General features: G+C 43.9%; 1 protein-coding gene across 3 annotated transcripts in view; it reads left to right on the forward strand.

The window, feature by feature from the left end:
• The first annotated feature begins 2,823 nt into the window (after positions 1–2,823).
• The window catches only part of CPED1 (cadherin like and PC-esterase domain containing 1), a 232,083-nt gene continuing 212,249 nt past the window's right edge, over positions 2,824–22,657 (forward strand). For 2 of the 3 annotated variants that reach the window (XR_003998531.1, XM_030549097.1), the window contains exons 1-3: positions 2,824–2,863; positions 3,091–3,327; positions 3,748–4,228. Coding sequence is in view for 2 of the 3 variants with exons in the window: in XM_030549097.1 (XP_030404957.1) it covers positions 3,977–4,228 (252 nt within the window). In the remaining variant the exon portion in view is untranslated. Of the gene's footprint in view, positions 2,864–3,090; positions 3,328–3,503; positions 3,626–3,747; positions 4,229–22,657 lie in introns of those variants that run through there. The other variant, XM_030549098.1, reaches the window with a different exon arrangement.

Raw genomic sequence — 22,657 nt, forward strand, 5'->3', positions numbered from 1 at the left:
AACTGCCCATACTAAGTGGAACAAGCAGCTCCAACTTCTGTCTACAGTTGACCAAATTTTCAACATCAAAATGTTAGGGGTTAGCTTCTTGCTAAGAGTTTGGAAACTGGATGACATTACATATGACCAAGAATACATATAAATAATATCTTCTAATTTTTGATCTGATTTGTCCTCTGATTTTATTTATATACTATATTGTAAAGCAGTGGGCAACTGCTTGCAGCCCTATGTGGCGCTGTGAGCATGACCCACCTTAATTTCCTCTCATTGGAGTAGCATTTGGTTCACTTTAACAGCCCAGGAGAAGAAGAAGCCAACACACACTAACAAACAGCACATTCCCTTTCAATAGGGTTTCAGGACAGAAGCAACTATAATATGCAGTTCATAAGGACCTCACCTCAGGACTCTGGTTCAGCTCCCAGACTTAAAATTCACAGTCTCTAGTTAGGTTGTCAGAGACTAGCCTGAGTAGAAACAGCTGCCTGGCTTCAACTCCTCTCTCTCTTGCTCAGCTTGTGTCTTCTTTCTGTTTATACAGCCCAGCCGTAGGGTGGGGCAGGGATTCCTTGATTACAACCCAGTCTGCCACTTAAGGGGGTGGGACAGGCAGTACACTCCTTCACACATATATATAATAAAATTAATCTTCCGATTTTTGGACTCCTGAGGCATGATTCTGATCACACTTACCCCTGTTATCTATACTCCCGTGTACAACTCCAGTGGAATTACCCCTAATTTACATTTGTGTCAGTGTAATATCTGAAGTGTAAAAAAAATCAAAGAAATAAACAAGATGAGAACCTGGCCCCTGGTGTGGAGTTGGAATCCTGTGGGCAGCTGTAAAAATAACAAGAATCATGTTAGTTTCATTCTGCCGTTGGTTGAGATTGCCCTGAGCAGCACAAGAGGCAGGTACTCAAGCTCTTCTCTGAGAAGGAAACTACAAAAAAATAGAGAGAGAAATATTGGAGATGCTAGCCCACTCTTTGCTGCAGCTGGGCAAAGTAGATTAGCAGAGAACTGCTCCACAGCAGAAACCATGAGGTGGCGTGCTCTTCCCTGACCCCATCATTGCAACACCAGACCAGGGAAAGGGGAGAGGGAGTGAGCAACCCCTGCAGTTGTCCCCCCTACCAAGCCTGGAAGAGAGGACTGAAGAACACCTGGAGGAGCAGAGGTGAACTGAGGGGTAAGGAGTTGCTGGGAGGGGTGGATATTTAATTAACGGGCTGGGAAAAAGAGATATGGGGAGGGCAGAAATGATGTGGGGATGGGGAGAGGATCAGGCAGCTATGGTGTTTGGGGAGCGGGGATGACACAGAATTAATTCATTAGAATTTTGGGCTTGGGGTGAAGCTGAAAGCTCTGCCCCAGCATTGTATACAGATCATTGTCATTTGATCACACATGGGTCCTCCCATGAGAGAACCCGCCGCAGGGGCCGAAATTATCTTACTCCATATATTTGGGAAAGCTGGCAACTCTATAACAACCACACACACATTTGGGATGGGTAGGTGGAGTTCAAAAAAATCAAAAGACAGACCAAAAAATGGGATTAAAAAATTTCATGACTGCTAGAGCCTAACTCATGATTGTTGAACTTTTAGGGTTGGCAATATTGCTAACCAGGATTCTGTATATAGGGACAACATGGAAAAAAGGCACAGGGATGGGAGAGAAAAATAAACAGTGCATGAAAGGCGGCATTTTGTTCCTGCTACTGGGGTCTTATAACACTGTGAAATCTGGTGGTCTTGCAGTATTTGCTGGAAATGCTGCAAGAAGACAAACACCCAGCTTATTAGTCTGCATCTACCATGAGCTGAGTGCAACTGGAGGAGGAAGGCACAGAAGAACTTTGAGATCCTGGGGCCAGGTCTAGGGCGCTCAGGGTTTCTCCCATGCAAGGACAATCCCCAGCTAGATGGATTCACTGGCTTTCTAGCTGTTTTGCTGGAGCGGCATAAGACACCTGGAGGAGTGGCTGAGGATCTGAGGCTGTAGTGATATACTGCAGCAATACACTGGAACTGGCATTAGGAACATTTCCCTGGGGAACAGAAGGGTGTTCTTTGTATGGAGAGAAAATGTTCTCCAGTGGAGAGTGTGGATGTTCTTTAGAATCCTTTTCTTGTTCCCAGTAACCTGGGAATCAATTTAAGACAATCTGTATGATTACAATGCCAGAAATGAGACTAAAAATTCACAGTCAACACACCAAGCAGTAACTATTACAGGAATTGCTGTGATTAAGAAATAAACCAGAGACATCAGTTTTTAAATGTGCTTATGTGGCATTTTTTAATATGCATCGTGATGTTTTAAATCCGGCATTAGAGAAAATAGACTCCAAATCCAAATAAACACAACTACTTCAAACACAGGTATAAACATCACTTCCCACAACTGCACAAAGTGCTAATCTCAGTACGATGCTAGGAAGGTGGTATTGCTGTTCTGTATATGAGAGAGTTTGGGTCCTGGGAATGTCGTTTCTTTTTTTCATATACAGTTAAGAAGACAGAACAAAGTGCATGGGATATATATACAAAGATTTTTAGTAAAAGGAACGTTATCATATAAGCAGCTTAGGTTTGCGATGATAATGCTGAGCCCCTAAACTGTTTGAGTCTGTTCAGCCCTTGTCTTGTGTCAGCAGGGGGAAGTAGTAACCAGGCACTTCTGTTGTTGAGATACTGAATACTTTACTTGGAGTCTTTCTGGCTGTCTTTCCTTCTTTCCATCTTTTCTATTAAATAGGGGAGATTTTCATGCAGTGATATTAAATACACTGTACACCACTGAGGTTCACCATGTATTGCCATGGCAGTGCTGGAAGTGATATACACAAGTAAGTCTGGTTAGTGGAAATGTTAACAATATATTTGTAAAATTGGATTTAAATGCTGCACATGATGGTCAGATTCTCCACTATCTGCAAAGTTATTTTCAGTCTGAGTTGTTACAGTAACAGGAGACTTTTAAATAACTGTTATGTGACTGTAATTTGGAAATACACATTTTATATGAGCAAGGACACTTTTTGTTTCTGATTCAGATCTAACATTGCTTCTCCAGTTCCCAATCTGTGCCTCTTCAGAGCTGAGTGAAGTTAGCCCCACCTCCTGTGCCGTCCAGCCTTTCTTTATATGATGTCTGTGGCCCAATTGAGTTCAGATGGTGGATGCAGGACTGTGTGTATGTCTGTCTGTCTATGTGAGATGAGCTGGAGTCATAAGGCTGAGTTGTTCCAAATGGTTTTAATCAGCAGCCCTTTCGGGGAGAATGGAAAACTTCTGTCAGGATAAGAACTGAGTAAGTAAACATAACTTTGAACTCGAATTGGAACAAAACAAACCCAAAGGAAAGTCTTCATAGTCTGGCAGATGCCAGAAAAATGCTCACTGACAGGGGTGTGTGCTGACAGGAAAAGGGCAATTTAAAAAGGACTGGAATGAAGGAAACAGTAAAAACAAAGTGGGGATTGAAAATACAATAGGAAAAAAAATCATAAAGCCTGGACAGTCTTCAGCCATGCAAGACATATGTTAAATTTTACTTATTGCTTCCCTGGATTCTATTGTGTGCCTGTAGTTTCTTCTGCAGAGCTGGGGTAAAGATTTCTGCTCCTCAGCTGATTGCGCGTATGCAATGCAAACTCTGCATTGGAGAAAGGCTAAGGCAGGCTCATTAGTGTGATGATGATTGCTATTTGTTTGTCTGTGTTTTGCACAGGTTGGATTCTGTTCCTGTAACCTTTATGAAGAGCTCTCTGGAGTGCTCTCTGCCTTTCGGACCTATGACTTCTTGTTCAGTACCATGGGGGAATTCGGCAGCAGGAATGGGAAGAACTTGAATTAGTTGTGGAAAAACGCTCCTTTGCCTTTTTTGTGCCGATGGAAAGTGGCTGCTGCAAATGTTCCTGTGATGTGGAAAAGGGCAAAGTGAGAAGGGCGAAGTGGTCATGGTTTGTGGGCAGATTCCCGCTTGCCGCAGGCTCTGTCGCCCTCGGCCCTTCCTTCTGGTGCTGGTGGTGGGTATCTATCTTTTCTACCAGATCCTGCCACCTATACGGACCAAAAGATTCTTTTTGGCAGTTGATAATGGGAGTTCACCAAACAAACTAGCTGAGACACAGCAAGAGAGATACAAGGAAGTCTCTTCAAGGAACACTCATTGCTTCCTCCCTTCCAGTAATTCACAAACAGTGAATAAGGTAAGTCAACCCAATGAGTGTGCTGCAATTTGGGTTGCCAACCCTCCAGGATTGGGCTGGAGTCTCCCAGAATTGGCATCGAGCTCCTTGTGACTATTGAAAGCAATCCGGGAGATTTTAATAGGCTATTTTAAGAAAATGACATTGTCATGTTGGGGGAAAAAAAAAAATCTCCCGGAATAGATTCAGTCAGAGTTGACAACCCTAGCTGCAATAATAGCCTGGGATGAATCCCGCAAGACTATTTATGTCCAACTAAAATTAACCTTGAGTTTGAAGTGTGTACAAATAAGCATGTAAGTGACCTAGTGATAATGAAATCCTTTTAAACATAGCCCATTAACTAGTTCCTCAGCAACTTTTATTGTCAAATGAATCCCTAATGTTTTGGTTAAAGCATTGCATTATTTTTTGACTCCATGGAAACTTTAGTCTTCTTCTGCTTTGCTGTGCAGCACATATTTTGTTTAGTCTTTAGAAATGGGGTCAGGAACTCTACAGTACAGACACATAAATCAAATGCCAGTGGGACTTCATAAAAATGACTGAGGCTATTAATTAGCATAGACTCTTTCGCTGAGACATTTATTAGCACTGAGAACATGGCTGTATTGTTTTGAAGTTATCTGCTGGTGCTTTTTGAACTTTGCTGGGATTCCACTGAAAAGCTAAAATAAACGGCATTTCTAAAACTTGTTTTCAGATCACATAGACATTATTTACTCAGCAGTCTTTTGAACAGCAAATTTCTCTTTGTCCTTATGTTACCTGATCACATGTTTATTTTGTATAAGATGGGTGAAATATTAAATATTGCATATTAAAATATTAGACAAATGCAGACCCTGTTACTTTTTTTGTTGGTCGTTATTAAATATGGCTTGTCAAGTTGTATTTATTTTGAAATCTGTGATTAGGACTAGCACAATTGTATCAGGATTTGTTGAATCCTAGAGGGTGTTGGTAATAGTTCAGGATGGATTTTGTTGTCAAATTACCGTTATGGCAGCACTCAGAGTATAAATAGAAATTATTAATGACTGTAAATATTATTCTAGGATGTATCTGTTGGGCAGCATCTGCATAAAGCAGTTTAGCTCAGATCTTTAAAAATAAAATATATTATTTAGAAGATCTTTCACTGGTTTGCTTTGTTATACTTCACTCTGAAAGGTCAAAGAATTGACTTTATTACATCTGTTGTGACAATTAAAAACAGATATGGCCCAATAGCTTGTCTGAACCTTTAACCCACATGTGTGGAAGAATCTTCGGATTTATTTTTCAATTGTGAATTCAGATTTTTCTCATGGCTTCCAAAAATCTAGTCTAGAATTTAACTGTCATAATTTTATATTTTAGTTGAATTTTAACTACTCTCCCTAGGTTTTCTGCAACTATGTAATAAATACAATTAAACTTACAAATGGAATTAGTATATTTTGCAATGTAGTTGCATCGTCTTCTATTTTGTGACTTTTCATGATTATGTATTCATTCTCTTTTGATCCTGTATCTGTAAACACTGATGAGCATTTTATACTGAACAGCTTACTATTTGTAAGAGCTGGCGGAGCAACTGTGAAGCTTGGCTAACATGTTTGGTATTTCCTTTCCTGTTTAGATTTAACAAACGTGCAGACTTAGCAAGGGCTTCTGTGCTTGAGCTGTTTGGGTTGAGTGAGAAGTTTATGCTATTACAATATGCTGCATTTATTATCTTCCCATATCCATAGATGTGAATACTGCATACACATACTGAACCTATCACGTTTATTTTAATGCATCTTTTAACTCTCATTAAAATGTTTTTCAAGCATGTGCTGTTTTAACATATGTTCTCCTTATTATTCAGAAGAACACGCACAGCTTGTTGGCTACATGTCTAAGAAGTTCCCTCGTGATCCCTATGGAACAAAATGGCTTGTATATGTGGTGGATGTTCCCGGTCTTTCTGTAGAACATCTTTAGATTGCACGACTAATCTCAGAGATTAGGAACAAAGAAATCAGCCTTCCCCAGAAAATCTGCCATTGTGCTGCTGTGGTGTGCTCACAAACTGTGCACACATTTTTAGCTTAGAACAAATTGTGATGGATGAACTTTAACACTGGTTTATTATGTTATTGTTTATTATTTGTTATGCTTGAAATGTTACACTGGTTTATTATACAATAGTACGTGCACCCATGGTAGTTAAGGTTGCAAAACAGTTTCAATTAAATCCCCGCTATTTTTTTTGCATATTCATGAATAAAGCTGGGCAAATACTGCGAAATATTTTCCACATGCTCAATCACATTAATGAATTGACTTCAGTTGTGTGCACTTACCGTGAATATTCTAGAAAATGAGCTTATTGACAAGAATCTTATGTTCACTAAAATGGCAATTTTCAGCAAATATTGCAAGCAGGACCCTTCATGAATATCATGCATAAAACTGAGAGAAAATAAAAACCATGCCTGTGATGTTGTCCTTTAAATAACAGCAGGTGATTCTGTTGCATCTGGGATGAGGAAGAGGAAGCATCTTGTGTTGTGCTGCAGAATCTCCTCTGGCTGGTTTTAGAGTAGTGTAGTATTGGGTCATACTTTTCTTCAGCCAGAAAAACAGCATGGTGTTGACCCTGGGAGGGGCAGGTTGGGCCTGGGCTTCTTATTGCAACAGAGGGCTCCCCTCCCCAAGTGTTATAAAACAGCAGTGGCAACAATTCCACTTGGTTACTACACATGCAGTGAAATGTTACCTTGATTTTTGGGAACGGATAGCACAAATGGCTTTAAGATGAAACCTGGAATCTTTTATGAACCAACCAGGGAAGGGCATTGGCAGAGTCCTGAGAAGTGCAATTTTGCTACTTACATTTCAGAGACTGGAATCTCTTTCACTATTTAAAGCCGTTGCTTCCAAAAAGGTGGATCAATATGATGCTAGAAAGTTGATGTGTCCATTTAGTATGTAAATATGTCTTTAAGCCCACGCAATATTCACTAATTTGGAGTCACTACTGCCTGTCAGGTACATAATGCAAACAATTTTTTTTTTAAATTGCCCAAACACAGATTTGGGTAATGGTCTGGAAAGCTTGCCAGATCTCAAAGGCTGATCCTATAGACCAGTGTTTCCCAAACTTGGGATGCCGCTAGTGTAGGGAAAGCTCCTGGTGGGCTGGGCTGGTTTGTTTACCTGCCCCATCCGCAGGTTCAGCCAATTGCGGCTCCCACTGGCCGCGGTTCGCTGCCCCAGGCCAATGGGAGCTGCGGGAAGTGGCAGCCAGTATATTCCTCGGCCCGCACCACTTCCTGCAGCCCCCATTGGCCTGGAGCAGTGAAACGCGGCCAGTGGGAGCCGTAGTTGGCCGGACCTGTGGATGCGGCAGGTAAACAAACCAGCCCAGCCCACCAGGGGCTTTCCCTACACAAGCAGCATTCCAAGTTTGAGAAACACTTCTGTCGACCCATTTTCACAGGCACAATGGGCAAATCTTTGATGCCTAAAATTAGGCACTATGATCTGTTTCTGAGTGGTAGCCATGTTAGTCTGTATCAGCAAAAACAAGAAGTCCTAGTGGCACCTTAGAGTCTAACAAATTTATTTGGGCATTATGATCTGTAGCCAGGTTTTCGAAGGTGATGAGCACCCAGAGATAGCATGCACATATTTATGTGCTTACCTATAGATTTAGGAGACTTACTTTAGGGACTTATTTCTGAGTTTCTTGTCCAATCATACTTAGCAGTTTGCTATAGTGTTTTTCATTTTCAAAACCAAATAGAACACAAAGACCAATATGTTTAAAAATGGGTGCCTAAAATTAATTTCTTAAGACCATATTTAGGCAACTGCCTGATTTTCAGAATTGTTGAGCACCCAATAACTCCTAACTTTAGGCTACTATTTTGGAATACCTAGTTAGTTATTTAATTCCACCTTACAACATGCTTCTGAAGAACTGTCTGTCTATGTAAGGAACATATATGCCCCTCATTATTATAGTATCTGAGTACTTCACAATGTTAAGTGACTTTATCCTCACAAGACCTCTGTGAGATAGGGAACAGAGGTGCAGAGAAAGTAACTTTCCCAGTGTCACCTAAGAAGTCTGTAGCAGAGCAGGGAATTGAGCCCAGATCTTCCAAGTCCCCAGTGAGTGTCCTAACCACTGGACCATCCTACTACTCGTGTAACAACCCTCTTTTATAGGTGAAGTAATGAAGGCTAGAGTGGGAGGCAGTATTAGTGCTGGAATTAAAACTCTGAAGTTCCTGGCTTCTGGTCCTGTGCTCAGACCACTAGCACACCTTTCGTGAGAAGTAAATGTATAGCACAGTGTGTATGAAAATAGTTGTGCAGTGTTCATATAAGTAAATGGGATTAGGTGTCAAGAGACTGAGGTGAAACTTTTCTGAGTAGCAGCTGTGTTAGTCTGTATCTGCAAAAAGAGCAGGAGTACTTGTGGCACCTTAGAGACTAATAAATTTATTTGTGCATAAGTTTTTGTGGGCTACAGCCCACTTCACTGGATGCATGTAGTAATATGTATGGGGAACTAAAAGTAAAACTATTTTGCCATGCTTATTATCCCCTTCCTCTCCCCACCCCCACCCCCACAGTTCCTTACATCTCCTTGTCAATCGCTGGAAATGGGCCATTTTCATTACCACTACAAACAGTTCTTTTTCTTTCCTGCTGATAATAGCTCACCTTAACTGATCACTCTCCTTATAGTGTGTATGATAACACCCATTGTTTCATGTTCCTGTGTGTATATATATATATCTTCCTACTGTATTTTCCACTACATACATCTGATGAAGTGGGCTGGAGCCCACGAAAGCTTATGCTCAAATAAATTTGTTAGTCTCTAAGGTGCCACAAGTACTCCTTTTCCTTTTCAGGTGAAACTGACCTTAGTACGGAAGGCCTGCACAAGATCCTATATTTCATTTCAACTCAGTATCAAGGGATTAATTAGAATTCAGATGGCAAATAGGACTTTTTCGGGGGTGAATTTTGTCCTATGCTGAATTTTTTCCTGAAGACTATGTTCAGTTTTACTATAACATAATTAGAGAGACTTTTCTTTGCACCAAAATAGTAGCAAACAATGTGGGAGAATGGAATTTATCCAGCATGGAATCCAGGGTTAACTACAGGGCCACTGCCAGTGATGTGATTTAGCCAATTAAATTTATAGCCATGAGGTAGAGGATGAAACCAATTCACCCTAGTAGAGCAGCAAAACTTCTTCCTGCAACGTAGAATACAAAATTACTGGGGCAGTAAAGCAAAGTTATTTTTACACAAACTAGGAAGCAGAGATGCTGTGGTGGCAGGCATTCAGGGAAGAGTGAAGATAAAGCTTTTTGATCTCTCCTCAGTTTCATTGGTATTGTCACAGAGGAGAAGCTGTGGGAGGGGGGACAACAGCAGCTGGACAAAGAGGGAGAAAGCAGGTCTCATCTTGTTCACTTCACTCATGTGAGTAGTTCTATTAAAATCCATGGAACAACTCTTGTGAATAAGCCAAGTAGGATTTGGCCTATAGTCTGTCCGGGGTATAGCACTGGAATTTGGTTCCATGATCTGTATACAATCGTGAAGCAAGGGAATTTTGAAAGAGAGCACTATGCTTCCATCTTAGTGATCGACTGTGCCCGCAACTCAAGCTTCACTTTTGTGGCTTATAATATCATCAGAAACCAACTATCAAAGTAAATCCTCATAATTTACTTGCCTGTTCTATATTTATTCAGCAAACAATGGGAAGCAGAATCACATTCCAACCATTTCAATCCAAAACCCACTCCTTCCTGAGTGGGAAATCTCATAGCATGTAAGCCAAAACATTTTAAATACCTTCCAGAAAGTGAAACAGGAAATTAACTTCTCCATAACAATGCAGGAAATGTTTGAACTTGAAAGTAAAATAAAACAGTAACAAGAACATCTTAGTATTTGTATGCACTATGGGGCAAGGCAACAAAATGTTTAGAAGACTCCACTGGAATTAAGGAAGACTTTCAGCATCCTGTAGGCTGAGCATTTGGGGCGTTAGAAACTAATTCAAAGTTTTCTGTTACTTATTTATTATTATTTGTATTGCGGTAGTGCTTAGGATCCCCAGGTATGGACCAGAACGCTGTTTTACTAGGGGCTGTCTAAAAATCTAGATGGATCCACACTTATGCTGCTGGTTCTCTTCTAACTGAAAGTAATGGAGTTCAGTCAGTTCTCTGATGGCCTGTTTGTGTCATTGAAAATACTGTCATTGTTCACATAAGGCTTGATTCTCTTTCATAGCATGTTTCTTTTCAGCAGTTTCTGGTGTGTAAAGGGCCCATAAAGCCTATTTAACTGGGTGACCTACAGCTGGCACAGAAGATCTGTGCCACCCCTTTGCAGTATGCAACGTGTCAGGCAAAAGGGAATGTGGCCAGAATGCTACTATGCTCAAACTATTCCCAGTTGTTGGAACAGTCCCTGGAGGTTGTGAGCAGCTGGATGCCAGAGAGAGCAGTCCTGAGGCTCCCTGTAATTTACATTGTGAGGTAAAACCTCCAACTAACTGATTTCCCCTTTCAACTTTAAATATCTCAGCTAATTTCTTTTTGGCCAAGACAACAACAGTATTTATATAGTGTCTGAGCTAATTGCTGACCAGATTTCATATTTTGAACTGCAACAGCTTTAGGGTTATGTAAGCTAAAGAAACAACCTAGTGTATTTTTACACTAGCATAACTTAAAAAAAAGCCAAACCAATTTAAAGGAAAAAATGACAAAGGTTTTCTTCTAGGCAGACAATTTCCCCAGCCATTCTATAATACACATAAAGTAGATGCTTATTTTATAGTAGAAAATATTTACATCATTTAGAGCTATAGTATTATGTGAACTTAATTGTTTTTGTAGTTCATTAAAACCCTAAGCAACATACATTTTATTTTGGTTTTTAATCGAGCATTAATTTTTGAGAGTTGACGGAATAGGACACAATATTTTCTTCATTTCCCCCCCAGTCCATTATGTACATTTAAAACATAATTACAAACTCTTCTTTTTACATGCATTTTATTTACTTGATAGTCCATCATGGTTTCTTTAGAGCTCACTTTGCAGATCATCTAAAACTGCATATCAAAGCCAAAGTAGGTGTCAGTGACTCAGAAGAATGTAATGGCCTTGTAAGGCTGTAACACCAAGTACACTGTGTCAAAGCTGAATTCAACCCCATCCTAAATCACATGGGCAGACCTATGATCCCATGCAGAGCCTCATTAATTTCAGTGAGTCTATGCCATCCATGTTGTTCTTTTTGTAGAACTGGGGCCAGAGATGCTGTTCATTAGTTCCTTACACATGGGTGCCCTGCATGTGTAGTAAATCCACTTGCTAACAAAGAACCTGAAATTTCTAATTTGGGAAGAAAAACCTCCATTAAACTAGCTTTAAAACAGAAACTTGTCTTCATTTCAAAATTATTTTTAAATATTCCAAAGGCAGTTAATTTACCTTCTGGACTAATCCCCACCGCACAGTCAAGCTATCGGAATACCAAAAAGAACTTAATCAGTTGAGTTCTGCTCTTTTTATGCCAAGTCTTAGCCCAAAATGAATTTTTATGGCTGAGAAAAAAGGTTTATAAACGCAAAACTGGTAAACCCTAATTCTAGAAATATGAACGTTGTTGCTATAATCTCGGAAATTCTGACAGACTCCTACTGGTAACTAGATCAACATGGATAGTGATGTAATGTATTTTATGTAGAGTACTGGAAACAAATATGGAATCACTTGCTGCATACGGGAAACATTATTTAATTTTGCCTATTTGTTTTTAATACAATGCAACTAAAGTATAGGGTTTTTTTTAAAAAAAAAACACTCTCACTTGGTAAGAAAACAGAAAGGAAATTGTACATATGTATAGGAATGCAGAGTGCTCCGAAAATACGGGGGTGAGGAAATAAATTTGGGAGCACTGCACATGGGTCTTGAAAAAAGGGTGGGAAATAGCGTGAACTTTCTCTTATATTATTTAATAGCATCAGCTTAAACGGCAGGTCATGCTGTTACATTCAGAAGCTCCAAAATCTGACTCCCACAGACAGGGCTGGTGCAACCTATTAGGTGACATAGGCGGTCGCCTAGGGCACTGGCATTTGGGGGGTGGCATTTTCTTTGGCAGTGACCACGGTGGCAGGATCTTCAGCCGCCCCGGTCGTCATCAGCATTTAGACAGAGGGATCTGGAGCAGGGGGGCGCAGGGAGGGCCACCTGCGGCAAGTAAAGGGGGTGGTGGCAGGCAGGAGAACTGCTCCTCGCCCCAGCTCACCTCTGCTCCGCCTCCTCCCCTGAGCACGCCGCCCTGCTCTGCTTCTCTCCCTCCCAGGCTTGCAGCACCAATCAGCTGTTTGGCACCGCAAGCCTGGGAGATGGGAGAAGTGGAGCAGCTACTACGTGCTCGGGGAGGAGGCGGAGCAGAGGGGAGCTGGGGTGAGGAGCTGCATCACTGCTCCCCGGGCAGGATGGGGAGCTGCTGGGGGGAGGGTGCCTCAGGGCAGAGAGGGGGGAGCTGCCGCAGGGCTTGGGGAGGGGGCGGAGCAGAGGTGAACTGGGGTGAGGAGCTGCCGCACAGCTCCCCGGCCTGGGGGAAACTGCCGTGGGGGGGAACACCTCAGGGTGGAAGAGGGGTGGGGAGCTGTCACAGGCTGGGGGAGGGAGAGAAGCAGAGGTGAGCTGGGGTGGGGAGCTGCTGCATGGTTCCCTGGCCAGGGTGGGGAGTTGCTGCAGGGGGGCACACCTCAGGGCGGAGGGGGGGATAGGGAGCTGCCATGCGGGGGGGCCTCAGGGCGTAGGGGGGGGAGGTGGGGAGCTGCCGCAAGGCTCAGGGAGGGGGAGGGTGCAAGGTGGAAGTTTTGCCTAGGGCACGAAACATCCTTATACCGGCCCTGCCCACAGATCCTATCATCCTAGACAGAATTCTTGTAAAAGTCAGTTGATAGAAATGCCATTTATTTAATACTTAAACAACAGGAGTTGGAGAGGGTTGCACTTCAGAGCGCATCACTAGCTAGATTCACTTGGTTCTTGTTGCTTCAGTTTTGGCTGTACATGTGTGGTGGGAAATGTTAGTGACCAACAACCTGAAGGACTTATTTTTTTAGACTATCAGGGTTGGAAGGGACCTCAGGAGGTCATCTAGTCCAACCCTCTGCTCAGAGCAGGACCAATTGCCAGACAGATTGAAAGTTTCTGTGATGTGTGTAGCCTGAAAAAGGTCTCCAAGACAAGTGGACATGTCTGTCATGGTAGATTCGGTTAGTGTGGAAGATCTATATCAGAACCCTTTGGATCACTGGTTTCCAGAGGCAGCAATAAGTATGGAAGGTTTCTGTCTAGGTACTTTGGAAAAGCAGTGCTGGAAGTTTCCCCCAGAAGTGCTTTTTAATGTAATAGTCATTGTTTGAACAGTTTTTTGATGAGTATCAGTGTCCCTAATGAGCAATAGGAACAGTGTCTGGCCATCTTCCAGTTATAGCATTTTTAAAAAACCTTTGCCTAAGACCTGAAGCCTGCCTCATTGCTCTATTGTAACTGCGGTCTTTCTTCTCTCTCTCTATCTGACTGCATTGTGTTTAATTGGTGTATTTGCATATTTGAAGGTTAGTGTGTTATAAATATTCCTGCTAATCCATTGCCTAGGAAAGATTCCATGTGCATTACAGCTGAAGTCCAAGATGGAGGGAGGAGAAGTTGGCAATACCAGGAGCCAGCTTGCCCCTTCCAATGGGAGCATATCATCATAAGGAAGGTGTAGGCAGGGCCGGTGCAAGGAAGTTTCGCGCCCTAGACGAAACTTCCACCTTGCACCCCCCACCCAGCTAACCCCACCCCCCCACGGCAGCTAACTCAGCCTCTGACCTGGGAAGCCCCCCACAGCAGCTACTCCCTCCCACTGTGACAGCTAACCCCTCTGCCTGCCCAACCCCCATGGCAACTAACCCCGCCCAGGCAGACTTCCCCCCCACCACGGCAGCTAACCCTGCCCGGGCTCACCTCGGCTCCACCTCTTCCACTGAGCACGCTGGTGCTGCTCTAATTCTCCTCCCCACCCAGGTTTGCGGCGCTGATTGGAAGAGACTTAGAGCTGGGCTGTGTGCTCAGCGGAGGAGGCAGAGTGGAAGTAAGCTGGGGCGAGGAGTTGTTCCCCTGTGCGCCCCCCCCGTTACTGTGGGAAGCCCTCCCCGCGTGCCCCCCCACCCAGCTCATCTCCACTCCACCTCCTTGCCTGAGGGGACTTTTAGGCACCCCAAACCACTAGGCACCCTAGGGGGCCGCCTAGTTTGCCTAAATGGTTGCATCGGACCTGAGTTACTGAGTGAATTGGTCTTGTCAGATGCACCCGTCTTTCAGGTTTCAGGCCTCAAGCTGTCACCTGATTCCTGGTGGAATCACACAGTCCTCTTTTTCGGCCCAGGCCCTGAATTGCAGTCGTAGGTACTGGAGGTGCTGATTTTCTAATATTCTGGGGGGTGCTCGACCCCTGCTGTGGCCCTGCCCCTCCCCTTCCCCCAACACCCTGCCCTATTCTGCCCCTCTCCCAAGTGCACCCCGACCCTTGCTCCTCCCCATTGCCCCCCAGCACTTCCTGCATACCACTGAACAGCTGATTGGTGGCGCTGGGGGGAGGAGGATGTGCTGATCTGTGGTGCTGTGGGTGAGAGGCATGGGTGGGGGAGGAGCTGATCAGGGGGCTGCATTTTTTTCTGTGGGTGTTCCACTCCTGGAGCATCCACAGAGTCAGCACCTATGCCTGGTACTAACCATGATCAAGCCTCAGCAGGTCTGACTCAAACTCAGACCCTGCAGTTCTTTCTGAAAGCCATGACAGTGATAACCAACAACAAAAGCCTTGTCACAAACCTGTCTTTGGCAGTGTGCCCCCTTCTTGTGAAGCATATGAGCATGGATCCAATTGATGCACCCAATGGGGGTGGGGGCAGCCCAGCAGGGCCATTGTTCAGCCCTCTGGCCCAGGCCTTCTGACTTCCCCCCCCCACCCCCTGAACCCTTCTAGTTTTCTTTTGTGGGCTGCCTCTTTGGCTGCTTGTTCTCTTTTGTAGGCTGCCAGTTTGATGTTTTCTTCCTTTTCTTTCAGCTCCACCTCTTTTTGTCTTTTTTCCAGTTGTCGCCTGTGTTCTGCTTCTTTGATTTGTTCTTTGGCCTCCATTTTTGTATTGGAAGGCATGGTTCCTGTTTTCTTGTGTTAGGGTGCCCTCTGGTGTTTATTGTCTGAACTGCTGGCTCTGTTGCCTCCTGGGGTCTGCCTAGCAACAGTGCCTTTTTCCCTTTCTTCCTCTAGCTAATCTTTTAAATGTAAAGTAAACCAGAAAAACCACTTTATTTGCATGTGTATTGCTGGATACTTGACTCTCAATGGGAGTGCTATTGTCTCACAAAAGACCCTTAATAGTTCCTTAATGGTTCCTTGCTTAATATGCAAGCCAAAACTGCAAGAGAGAGCAGAAAAAAAATTCTCTCTGGTTCCTTTCAAAACCAAACTGTTTCTCTCTGCTTAAAAGCCCTAGCAGAGAAAAATATATATATATATATATATTCCTACTGGCTTCTGGATTCTATCTATCTATCCACACCGCTATGCCACTATGTCATAACATTTTTCCCAGATCTGGACCTTAGCGTCCAAAATATGGGTGTTAGCATGAAAACCTCCAAGCTTAGTTACCAGCTTGGACCTGATAAAGCTGCCACCAGCCAGGAATCTATACAGTGCCTAGCGCACTGTGGTCTCCCCAAAACCATTCCTGGGGGACCCCCAGACTCAGATTCCTTGAGCTCACAACAAAGGGGAATAAACCATTTCCCTTCCCCCTCCTGCCCTCCAGGTGTTCCCTCCCTGGGTTCCTGGACAGATATACAGAAGCAAGCTCCGTGAATCTAAACAGAGAGACTCCACCCTCCCTGTTTCCAGTCCTGGAAAACACAAGTACCGAGATAGCTAATCTCACTTCCCCCTTACCCAGAGGGTATGCAAAGTCAGGCTTAGTAAATCTAACACAAAGAGATTTTCCCCCTGACTTCTTCCTCCCACCAATTCCCTGGTGAGCTGCAGACTCAATTCCCTGGAGTCCCCACTAAAGAAAAACTCCAACAGGTCTTAAAAAGAAAGCTTTATAAAAGAAAGAAAAATACATAAAAATGGTCTCTCTGTATTAAGGTGACAAATACAGGGTCATTTGCTTAAAAGAAAAAAATGAATAAACAGCCTCATCCATAAAAGAATACAATTTAAACATTCCAGCAACTACACACATGTAAATACAAAAGAAAACAATATAAACCTATTATTGTCTTACTATTCTTGTACTTACAACTTGGAAACAGAGATTAGAAAGCCAGGAGACAGAAAGATCACTCTCAGAGCCAAGAGGGTCAGACACAAGACAAAGAACTCACACACAAACTTCCCTCCACCCAGATTTGAAAAAGTCTTGTTTCCTGATTGGTCCTCTGGTCAGGTGTTTCAGGTTACTGGTGTTACCCCTTTACAGGTAAAAGAACATTAACCCTTAGCTATCTGTTTATGACACAGGGTCCCAGGTGAAACTAACAAAACAGTCTGGAGTCAACAAATGAGGTTAAATAAAAGCATAAAGGAAAAGAACCTGAAGGGGGCTTCAGCCAGGATATTTGCCTTTCTTACTTCAGAGGGCTTTGGTGGTCCAGAGTCCACTAGTCTCCAGTATAAGTCTCTTAGCCCAGGCAAACCATATTCTCTTTTCTGCAAGGACAGAGCTTCAGCTGACTCCGGCCTCTCTCTGAGAGCCTGTTTCCTTCCTAGGGTTGCCCCCATCTGACTTAACTCCTCCTCCAGTCCTGGCATGATTTGCTGGTGAGGTGAGTCAGTTCCACTGTAGCCCAAAGCAGCTCCGTAACGCCTTCCATGCCAGTGTGGGGTTTGTATACCCTGTCACAAGCCTCCTTAAGGCAAAGTGTTTAGAAGGAAAGTATTTCAGAGAAAATTTATTTTAAAGAATAGGACACACTGCATGTGTTTCTGGTTTACCACGTGTTTAACCATCTTCCACATAGGGACCTTAGGACTAAGTCTATATAGACTTTTCTGCAAAACTCTACTTTTACCTCCCTGGCAGACCTCAGTGACAGTCTCTAGGTAACCTGTGGTGACTTGTCCCCCTCCCCTTCAGGGATCAAGAAACTTTTAAACTGTTTATAGTTCTGTTGATCTATGTCCTCCCAGCCTGGAACAACAGCTGTGTCACTTTGGCCTAGAGCTTTCAACCCTAGAGTTTTCAAACTTTTTTCTGGCTACCCAGTTGAAGAAAATTGTAGATGCCTGTGTCCCAATGGAACTGTGGATGAGGGGGTTGGGTGTGGGAGGGCCTCAGGGCTAGGGCAGAGGATTGAGGTGCAGGGGTGATGGCTGCGGGGTGGGGCAGGGAATGAAGGATTCGGGGTGTAGGAGGGGGCTCTGGACTGGGACAGGGGGTTAGGGTGTGGGAGGGGACCAGGGCTCTGGGCTGGGAGTGTAGGCTTTGGGGTGAGACTGGGGATGAGGGGTTTGGGGTGCAGGAAGATGCTCCAGGTTTGGGGGGAGGGCTCAGCGCTGGGGTTGGGGGTTGGGGTTTGGGGCACAGGCTTCCCAGAGGCAGCCAGCAGCAGGTCCGTCTCCTAAGCAGAGGCACCCAAGCTCCCAGCCAATGGTAGTGTGGGAGCAGTGCGTGGAGCTCCATAGCCCTCCTGGCTAGGAGCTGGACCTGCTGCTGGCTGCTTCCGGGGCGCAGTGCGGGGTTAGAACAGTAGAGACTAGCCTGCCTTAGCCAGGCAGCACTGCTGATGGGACTGTTAATGTCTTGGTCAGCGGTGCTGACCAGAGCCACCACAACTAAGTGCCTTATGCTCTGTGACCCAGTACTGCGTCATGACCCCCAGTTTGAAAATCACTGGCCTAGATCCTGGAAGTATTCCATTGTCTTTCAAGTGTGTGCTTGGGTGTTCTTATCTGGGAGGCCATTGTGTCACCTTCCTAACTAACCCCACTGAATTTAAGCATTATAGGCATATAATAAACCAGGGGTCGGCAACCTTTCAGAAGTGCTGTGCCGAGTCTTCATTTGTTCACTCTGACTGAAGGTTTCACATGCCAGTAATACATTTTAACGTTTTTAGAAGGTCTCTTTCCATAAGTCTATAATATATAATTAAACTATTGTTGTATGTGAAGTAAACATCTTAAAAACCTTATTTAAGAAGCTTAATTTAAAATTAAATTAAAATGCAGAGCCTCCTGAACTGGTGGCCAGGACCCAGGCAGTGTGAGTGCCACTGAAAATCAGCTTGCATGCCGCCTTTGGCATGCATGTCATAAGTTGCCTACCCCTGTAATAAACATTCCACAAATCCCAATAAGTTAGTGGAATAGACATACAGGCAATTCTAATAACCCAGAGTTGTAGGTGAATTAGTGTTCATAAAATGGCTACATCTCAGTATTCATAACATCACTACATATCAGTTCTACGTCAGTCACAGAAATAAGGGCATCAATTAGCCCGAAGAACCTTTATTACTGGTGATAGTGTATGGCAAGGAAATGACCTAAGCTGGCTCTCAAAACAGGATGAATTTGCAAGTAAAGACGTTTCTGTTACTTGTAAACACATCACTTTTGATATGGAAATCATTAGGATGCACTAAACACAGAACCCCATGATGCCATTTTGCACTGTTACTTTGCAAAGTAGAACCAAGAATTAAACTTTTTTTGTTCTGTATTTTAGATTCCCCCACCCCTGTGCTAGTGCAGTCTTTGATGCTTTAGAGATTGATTGTTATAATAAATGAACCCTGAACATAGTGATCAGTCTTAAAACTTTGAGTACACCACTTTCATAGACTGGGTATCTTTCTCTTGGTTCTGGTGAATAGCGCTTTTCCCATAACCTGTATATAATGATTGTAATGTGGTACAGCAGGAGCGGCGCCAGGGTTTCTGACACCCTAGGTGGACGGCTATTTCGCCACCCCCGCGGGTCCGGTGGACCTACCGTAGTCATGCCGGCGGACGGTCTGCTGCTGGAAAGGCTCCGGTGGCGCTGACGCAGTGATGCCAGTGGGCGGTCCGCTGGTCTAAAGGCTCCGGTGGACCTGCCGCAGGCATGATTGCGGTAGGTCCGCCGGAGCCTTTAGACCAGCGGATCACCTGCCAGCATCACTGCGGCAGCTCCAGCGGACCCGTGTGCCGCCCCCCCGGCAAAATAGCGCCCCCCTAAAATTCTGGCACCCTAGGCCATTGCCTAGGTCGCCTAAATGGTAGCGCCGGTCCTGGGTGTAGGATGGCATCAGAGTTGGCATGGGCTGAGGTCTCCAAGCCCAAGGATCAGGGAATTCACCAGAAAGGAACTCCTAGATCTATAGAGGCAGAAGATAGCCTGTCTGTGTCTACCACACTGGGGCCCTCTGTTCCTGGAAGCATTGCTCCTTTGGGAGCCATGTGGCAGACTTCCCATGTATCTGTTTCATAGCAGACATAGAGCAGACTCTGCAGAAGCATAATCCTTCAGTGGTATTTTCAAACAGAGCTCTTCTGGCTGAGCATGGAATGGTGCTACACAGATTCTAGTCCTCTGCTCCATTCTGACTGAGCAGTGTTTGATACAGGCCTTTTCATTTTTGTTGCCCTCTGCTGAACTCTCTCCAATTTGTCCACATCCCTTCTGTAGTGGGGGGACCAAAACTTGGTGCAATACTCTGGGCGTTGCCTCACCAGTGCCAAATAAAGGGGAATAATCACTTCCCTCAATCTGCTGGCAATGCTCATAATAATACAGCCTAATATGCTGTTGGCCTTCTTGGCAACGAGGGCACACTGCTGACTCATATCCAGCTTCTCATCCACTGTAATCCCCAGGTCCTTTTCTGCAGAGCAGTCGGTCCCCAGCCTGTAGCAGTGCATGGGATTCTTCCTTCCTAAGTGCAGGACTCTGCACTTGTCCTTGTTGAATCTCATGAGATTTCTTTTGGCCCAATCCTCCAATTTGTCTAGCTCACTCTGGACCCTATCCCTACCCTCCAGCCTATCTTCTTCTCCCCCTAGCTTAGTGTCATCCGTGAACTTGCTGAGGGTGCAATTAACCCCATCATCCAGATCATTGATAAAGATGTTGGACAAAACTGGCCCCAGGACTGACCCCTGGGCACTCCGCTTGATACCAGCTGCCAACTAGACATCGAGCTGTTGATCACTACCCATTGAGCCCGACAATCGATCCAGCTTTCTAGCCATCTTATAGTCCATTCATCCAATCCATACTTTTTTTAACTTGCTTGCAAGAATACTCATTCTCAGATCTAGCACTAGCCACTGTTCTCCCTCAATCACATCCACAGATGATTCATAGACCTCTGCAGGTATCTAACATGAGGTGGCATCACCCAACATAACACTCATCCAGCACGGAGGATAAAATACAGAAGCTTTACCATTGGTGTAGCAGATGGAAAGTAACAGCTCTATGCTTACTAATGTTGGTCAGTAGGACTTAAATTAAACAGCATAAATAACATTAAAAGAGAAAACAGTTCTCAAAACTACCAGCTAATAACAGTTGTCTTTCTGGTTTAGTATCTAGAGTGGTTCAGACTCCTATATGACCATCTTCCCTTTCAGAAGACGTCAATGATTTAATAATAGGTTACACCAAAACATCTTGCTCAAGTGGATAGGATGCTAGATTCTGAAAACCTGAGTTGTAGTTGAGGGAGGACAGTGGTTAGTGCTAGATCTGGGAGTGAGGGGAATAAATGGGTGATAAGGAGAGGGCAGGATCTGCAGCTGGGACAGTGGAGTCGGGCACTGACTGGGAGGAGGAGATGCTGACTTGGGGAAAAGACACAAGCTTTTTAACAGAGAGCAAAAGAGGTTCTGAATGTGTGGAAATGGAAGGAACAGTAGTGCTCCTGAAGACAAGACAGGTTGCCCAAAGTGGAGGGTTGCCTGGCATATTAGTGGAGATAGGGGTGGGCTGTGAGGATTAGGTACATCCCATGCAATATACCTGGAGTGCCCCTGAGTTTCAGGATAAAATAGTACTTGGGTGTGTGGGAAAAACTATTAAAATCTGCTTTAAACAAAATACTAAAGGCATCCTCCAGTGTTGCTGCAGGGGAATTACCTTCCATTATGAAAGAGCGATCTTATTGTAGGGACATGTTCAGAATGTCCTCTGACAGAAAGCACACAAAAGGGCATTAAATAAATACTATTTCTTGAGCACTAGGATTGCGTGTGGTGGTGTCCAGATAGAGGAAGACATAATCTTTACCCAAAACTTCTACCAATCTAGATCAGAAAAGAATGGACACAAACCGAGAGAAGACAGTGATTCCAAATTAAGTGCCAGATCCTGAGCATGACTCTGGATCTGGCCCCAAAGCTCTCTCTCTATCTGTCCTTAATTGATCCTGTTGGGTTTACAGTGGTACGGAAAATTGTGTCCTTGTACAAAGTGGAGCGAGGAGTGGCTCCCTTGCATTATGTACATGAAATGGAAGGAGTAGGGGATGACTGGCTTATTTACATCCGATGTTACCACATATTGGACAGGAGTAGGGGAGAGACCCAGTGTATAAAGCGAGAACCATACAGTAGGTGGGGGAGGGGATGGAGGTGGGGAAAGAGAAAATGGAGAGTCAGAAGGAGTAGAGCAGCCACAAGGGGGAGTGTGGGGAGACAGGACTTCTAGTAGTTACTCTAATTATATAGGAAGTACAGAAGAGAAAAGATCAAGAGGGAAAGATGGAAGAAAAGAAAACAGAATGGGGGAGAGGAGGAGGAGAGAGTGGAAGGGGTATTATAAGGCAATGTAGCACAGGTCATGCCAGTCTCACTGCTAGACTAATATGTTATAAAAATACTACAAGGACAGGAGGAGGATCTATTACAAGTTTATGTAACATAATTCTTCTAACCTGATCATTTCCTATCTGTTCTTGTTCCTTTATGCATGTGATCCGAATTTATTATCTGAATATTCTAACATCTATAATGTTCTTGGATTACGGGTTCATTAAATATATCTAGATGACTATCTTAGTATTATAAACATATTTCAACATGTCTTGTTATCAGTTATGCTCATTCCACTCATAGGGATGTGTGTTCTATAATAAAAACAGAAGAGTACTAGTAATTCAGAGATCTAAAATAGTTTACACTTCTCACAGCTGCAAAGAATTTTACACTTGAGCCAAGTGTAACATAAAGCTACATCCTGTGACAGGGGAAGAGACTGCAGTGAGAGTGACTTACCAGATCTATAAACAACTGGAAGCATCTTGAATGACATTTGTTTATACCAAAACTCTGTCCTTTTTTTTT

Source organism: Gopherus evgoodei, chromosome 1 (assembly GCF_007399415.2).
Source record: "Gopherus evgoodei ecotype Sinaloan lineage chromosome 1, rGopEvg1_v1.p, whole genome shotgun sequence".
NCBI lineage: Eukaryota > Metazoa > Chordata > Testudines > Testudinidae > Gopherus > Gopherus evgoodei.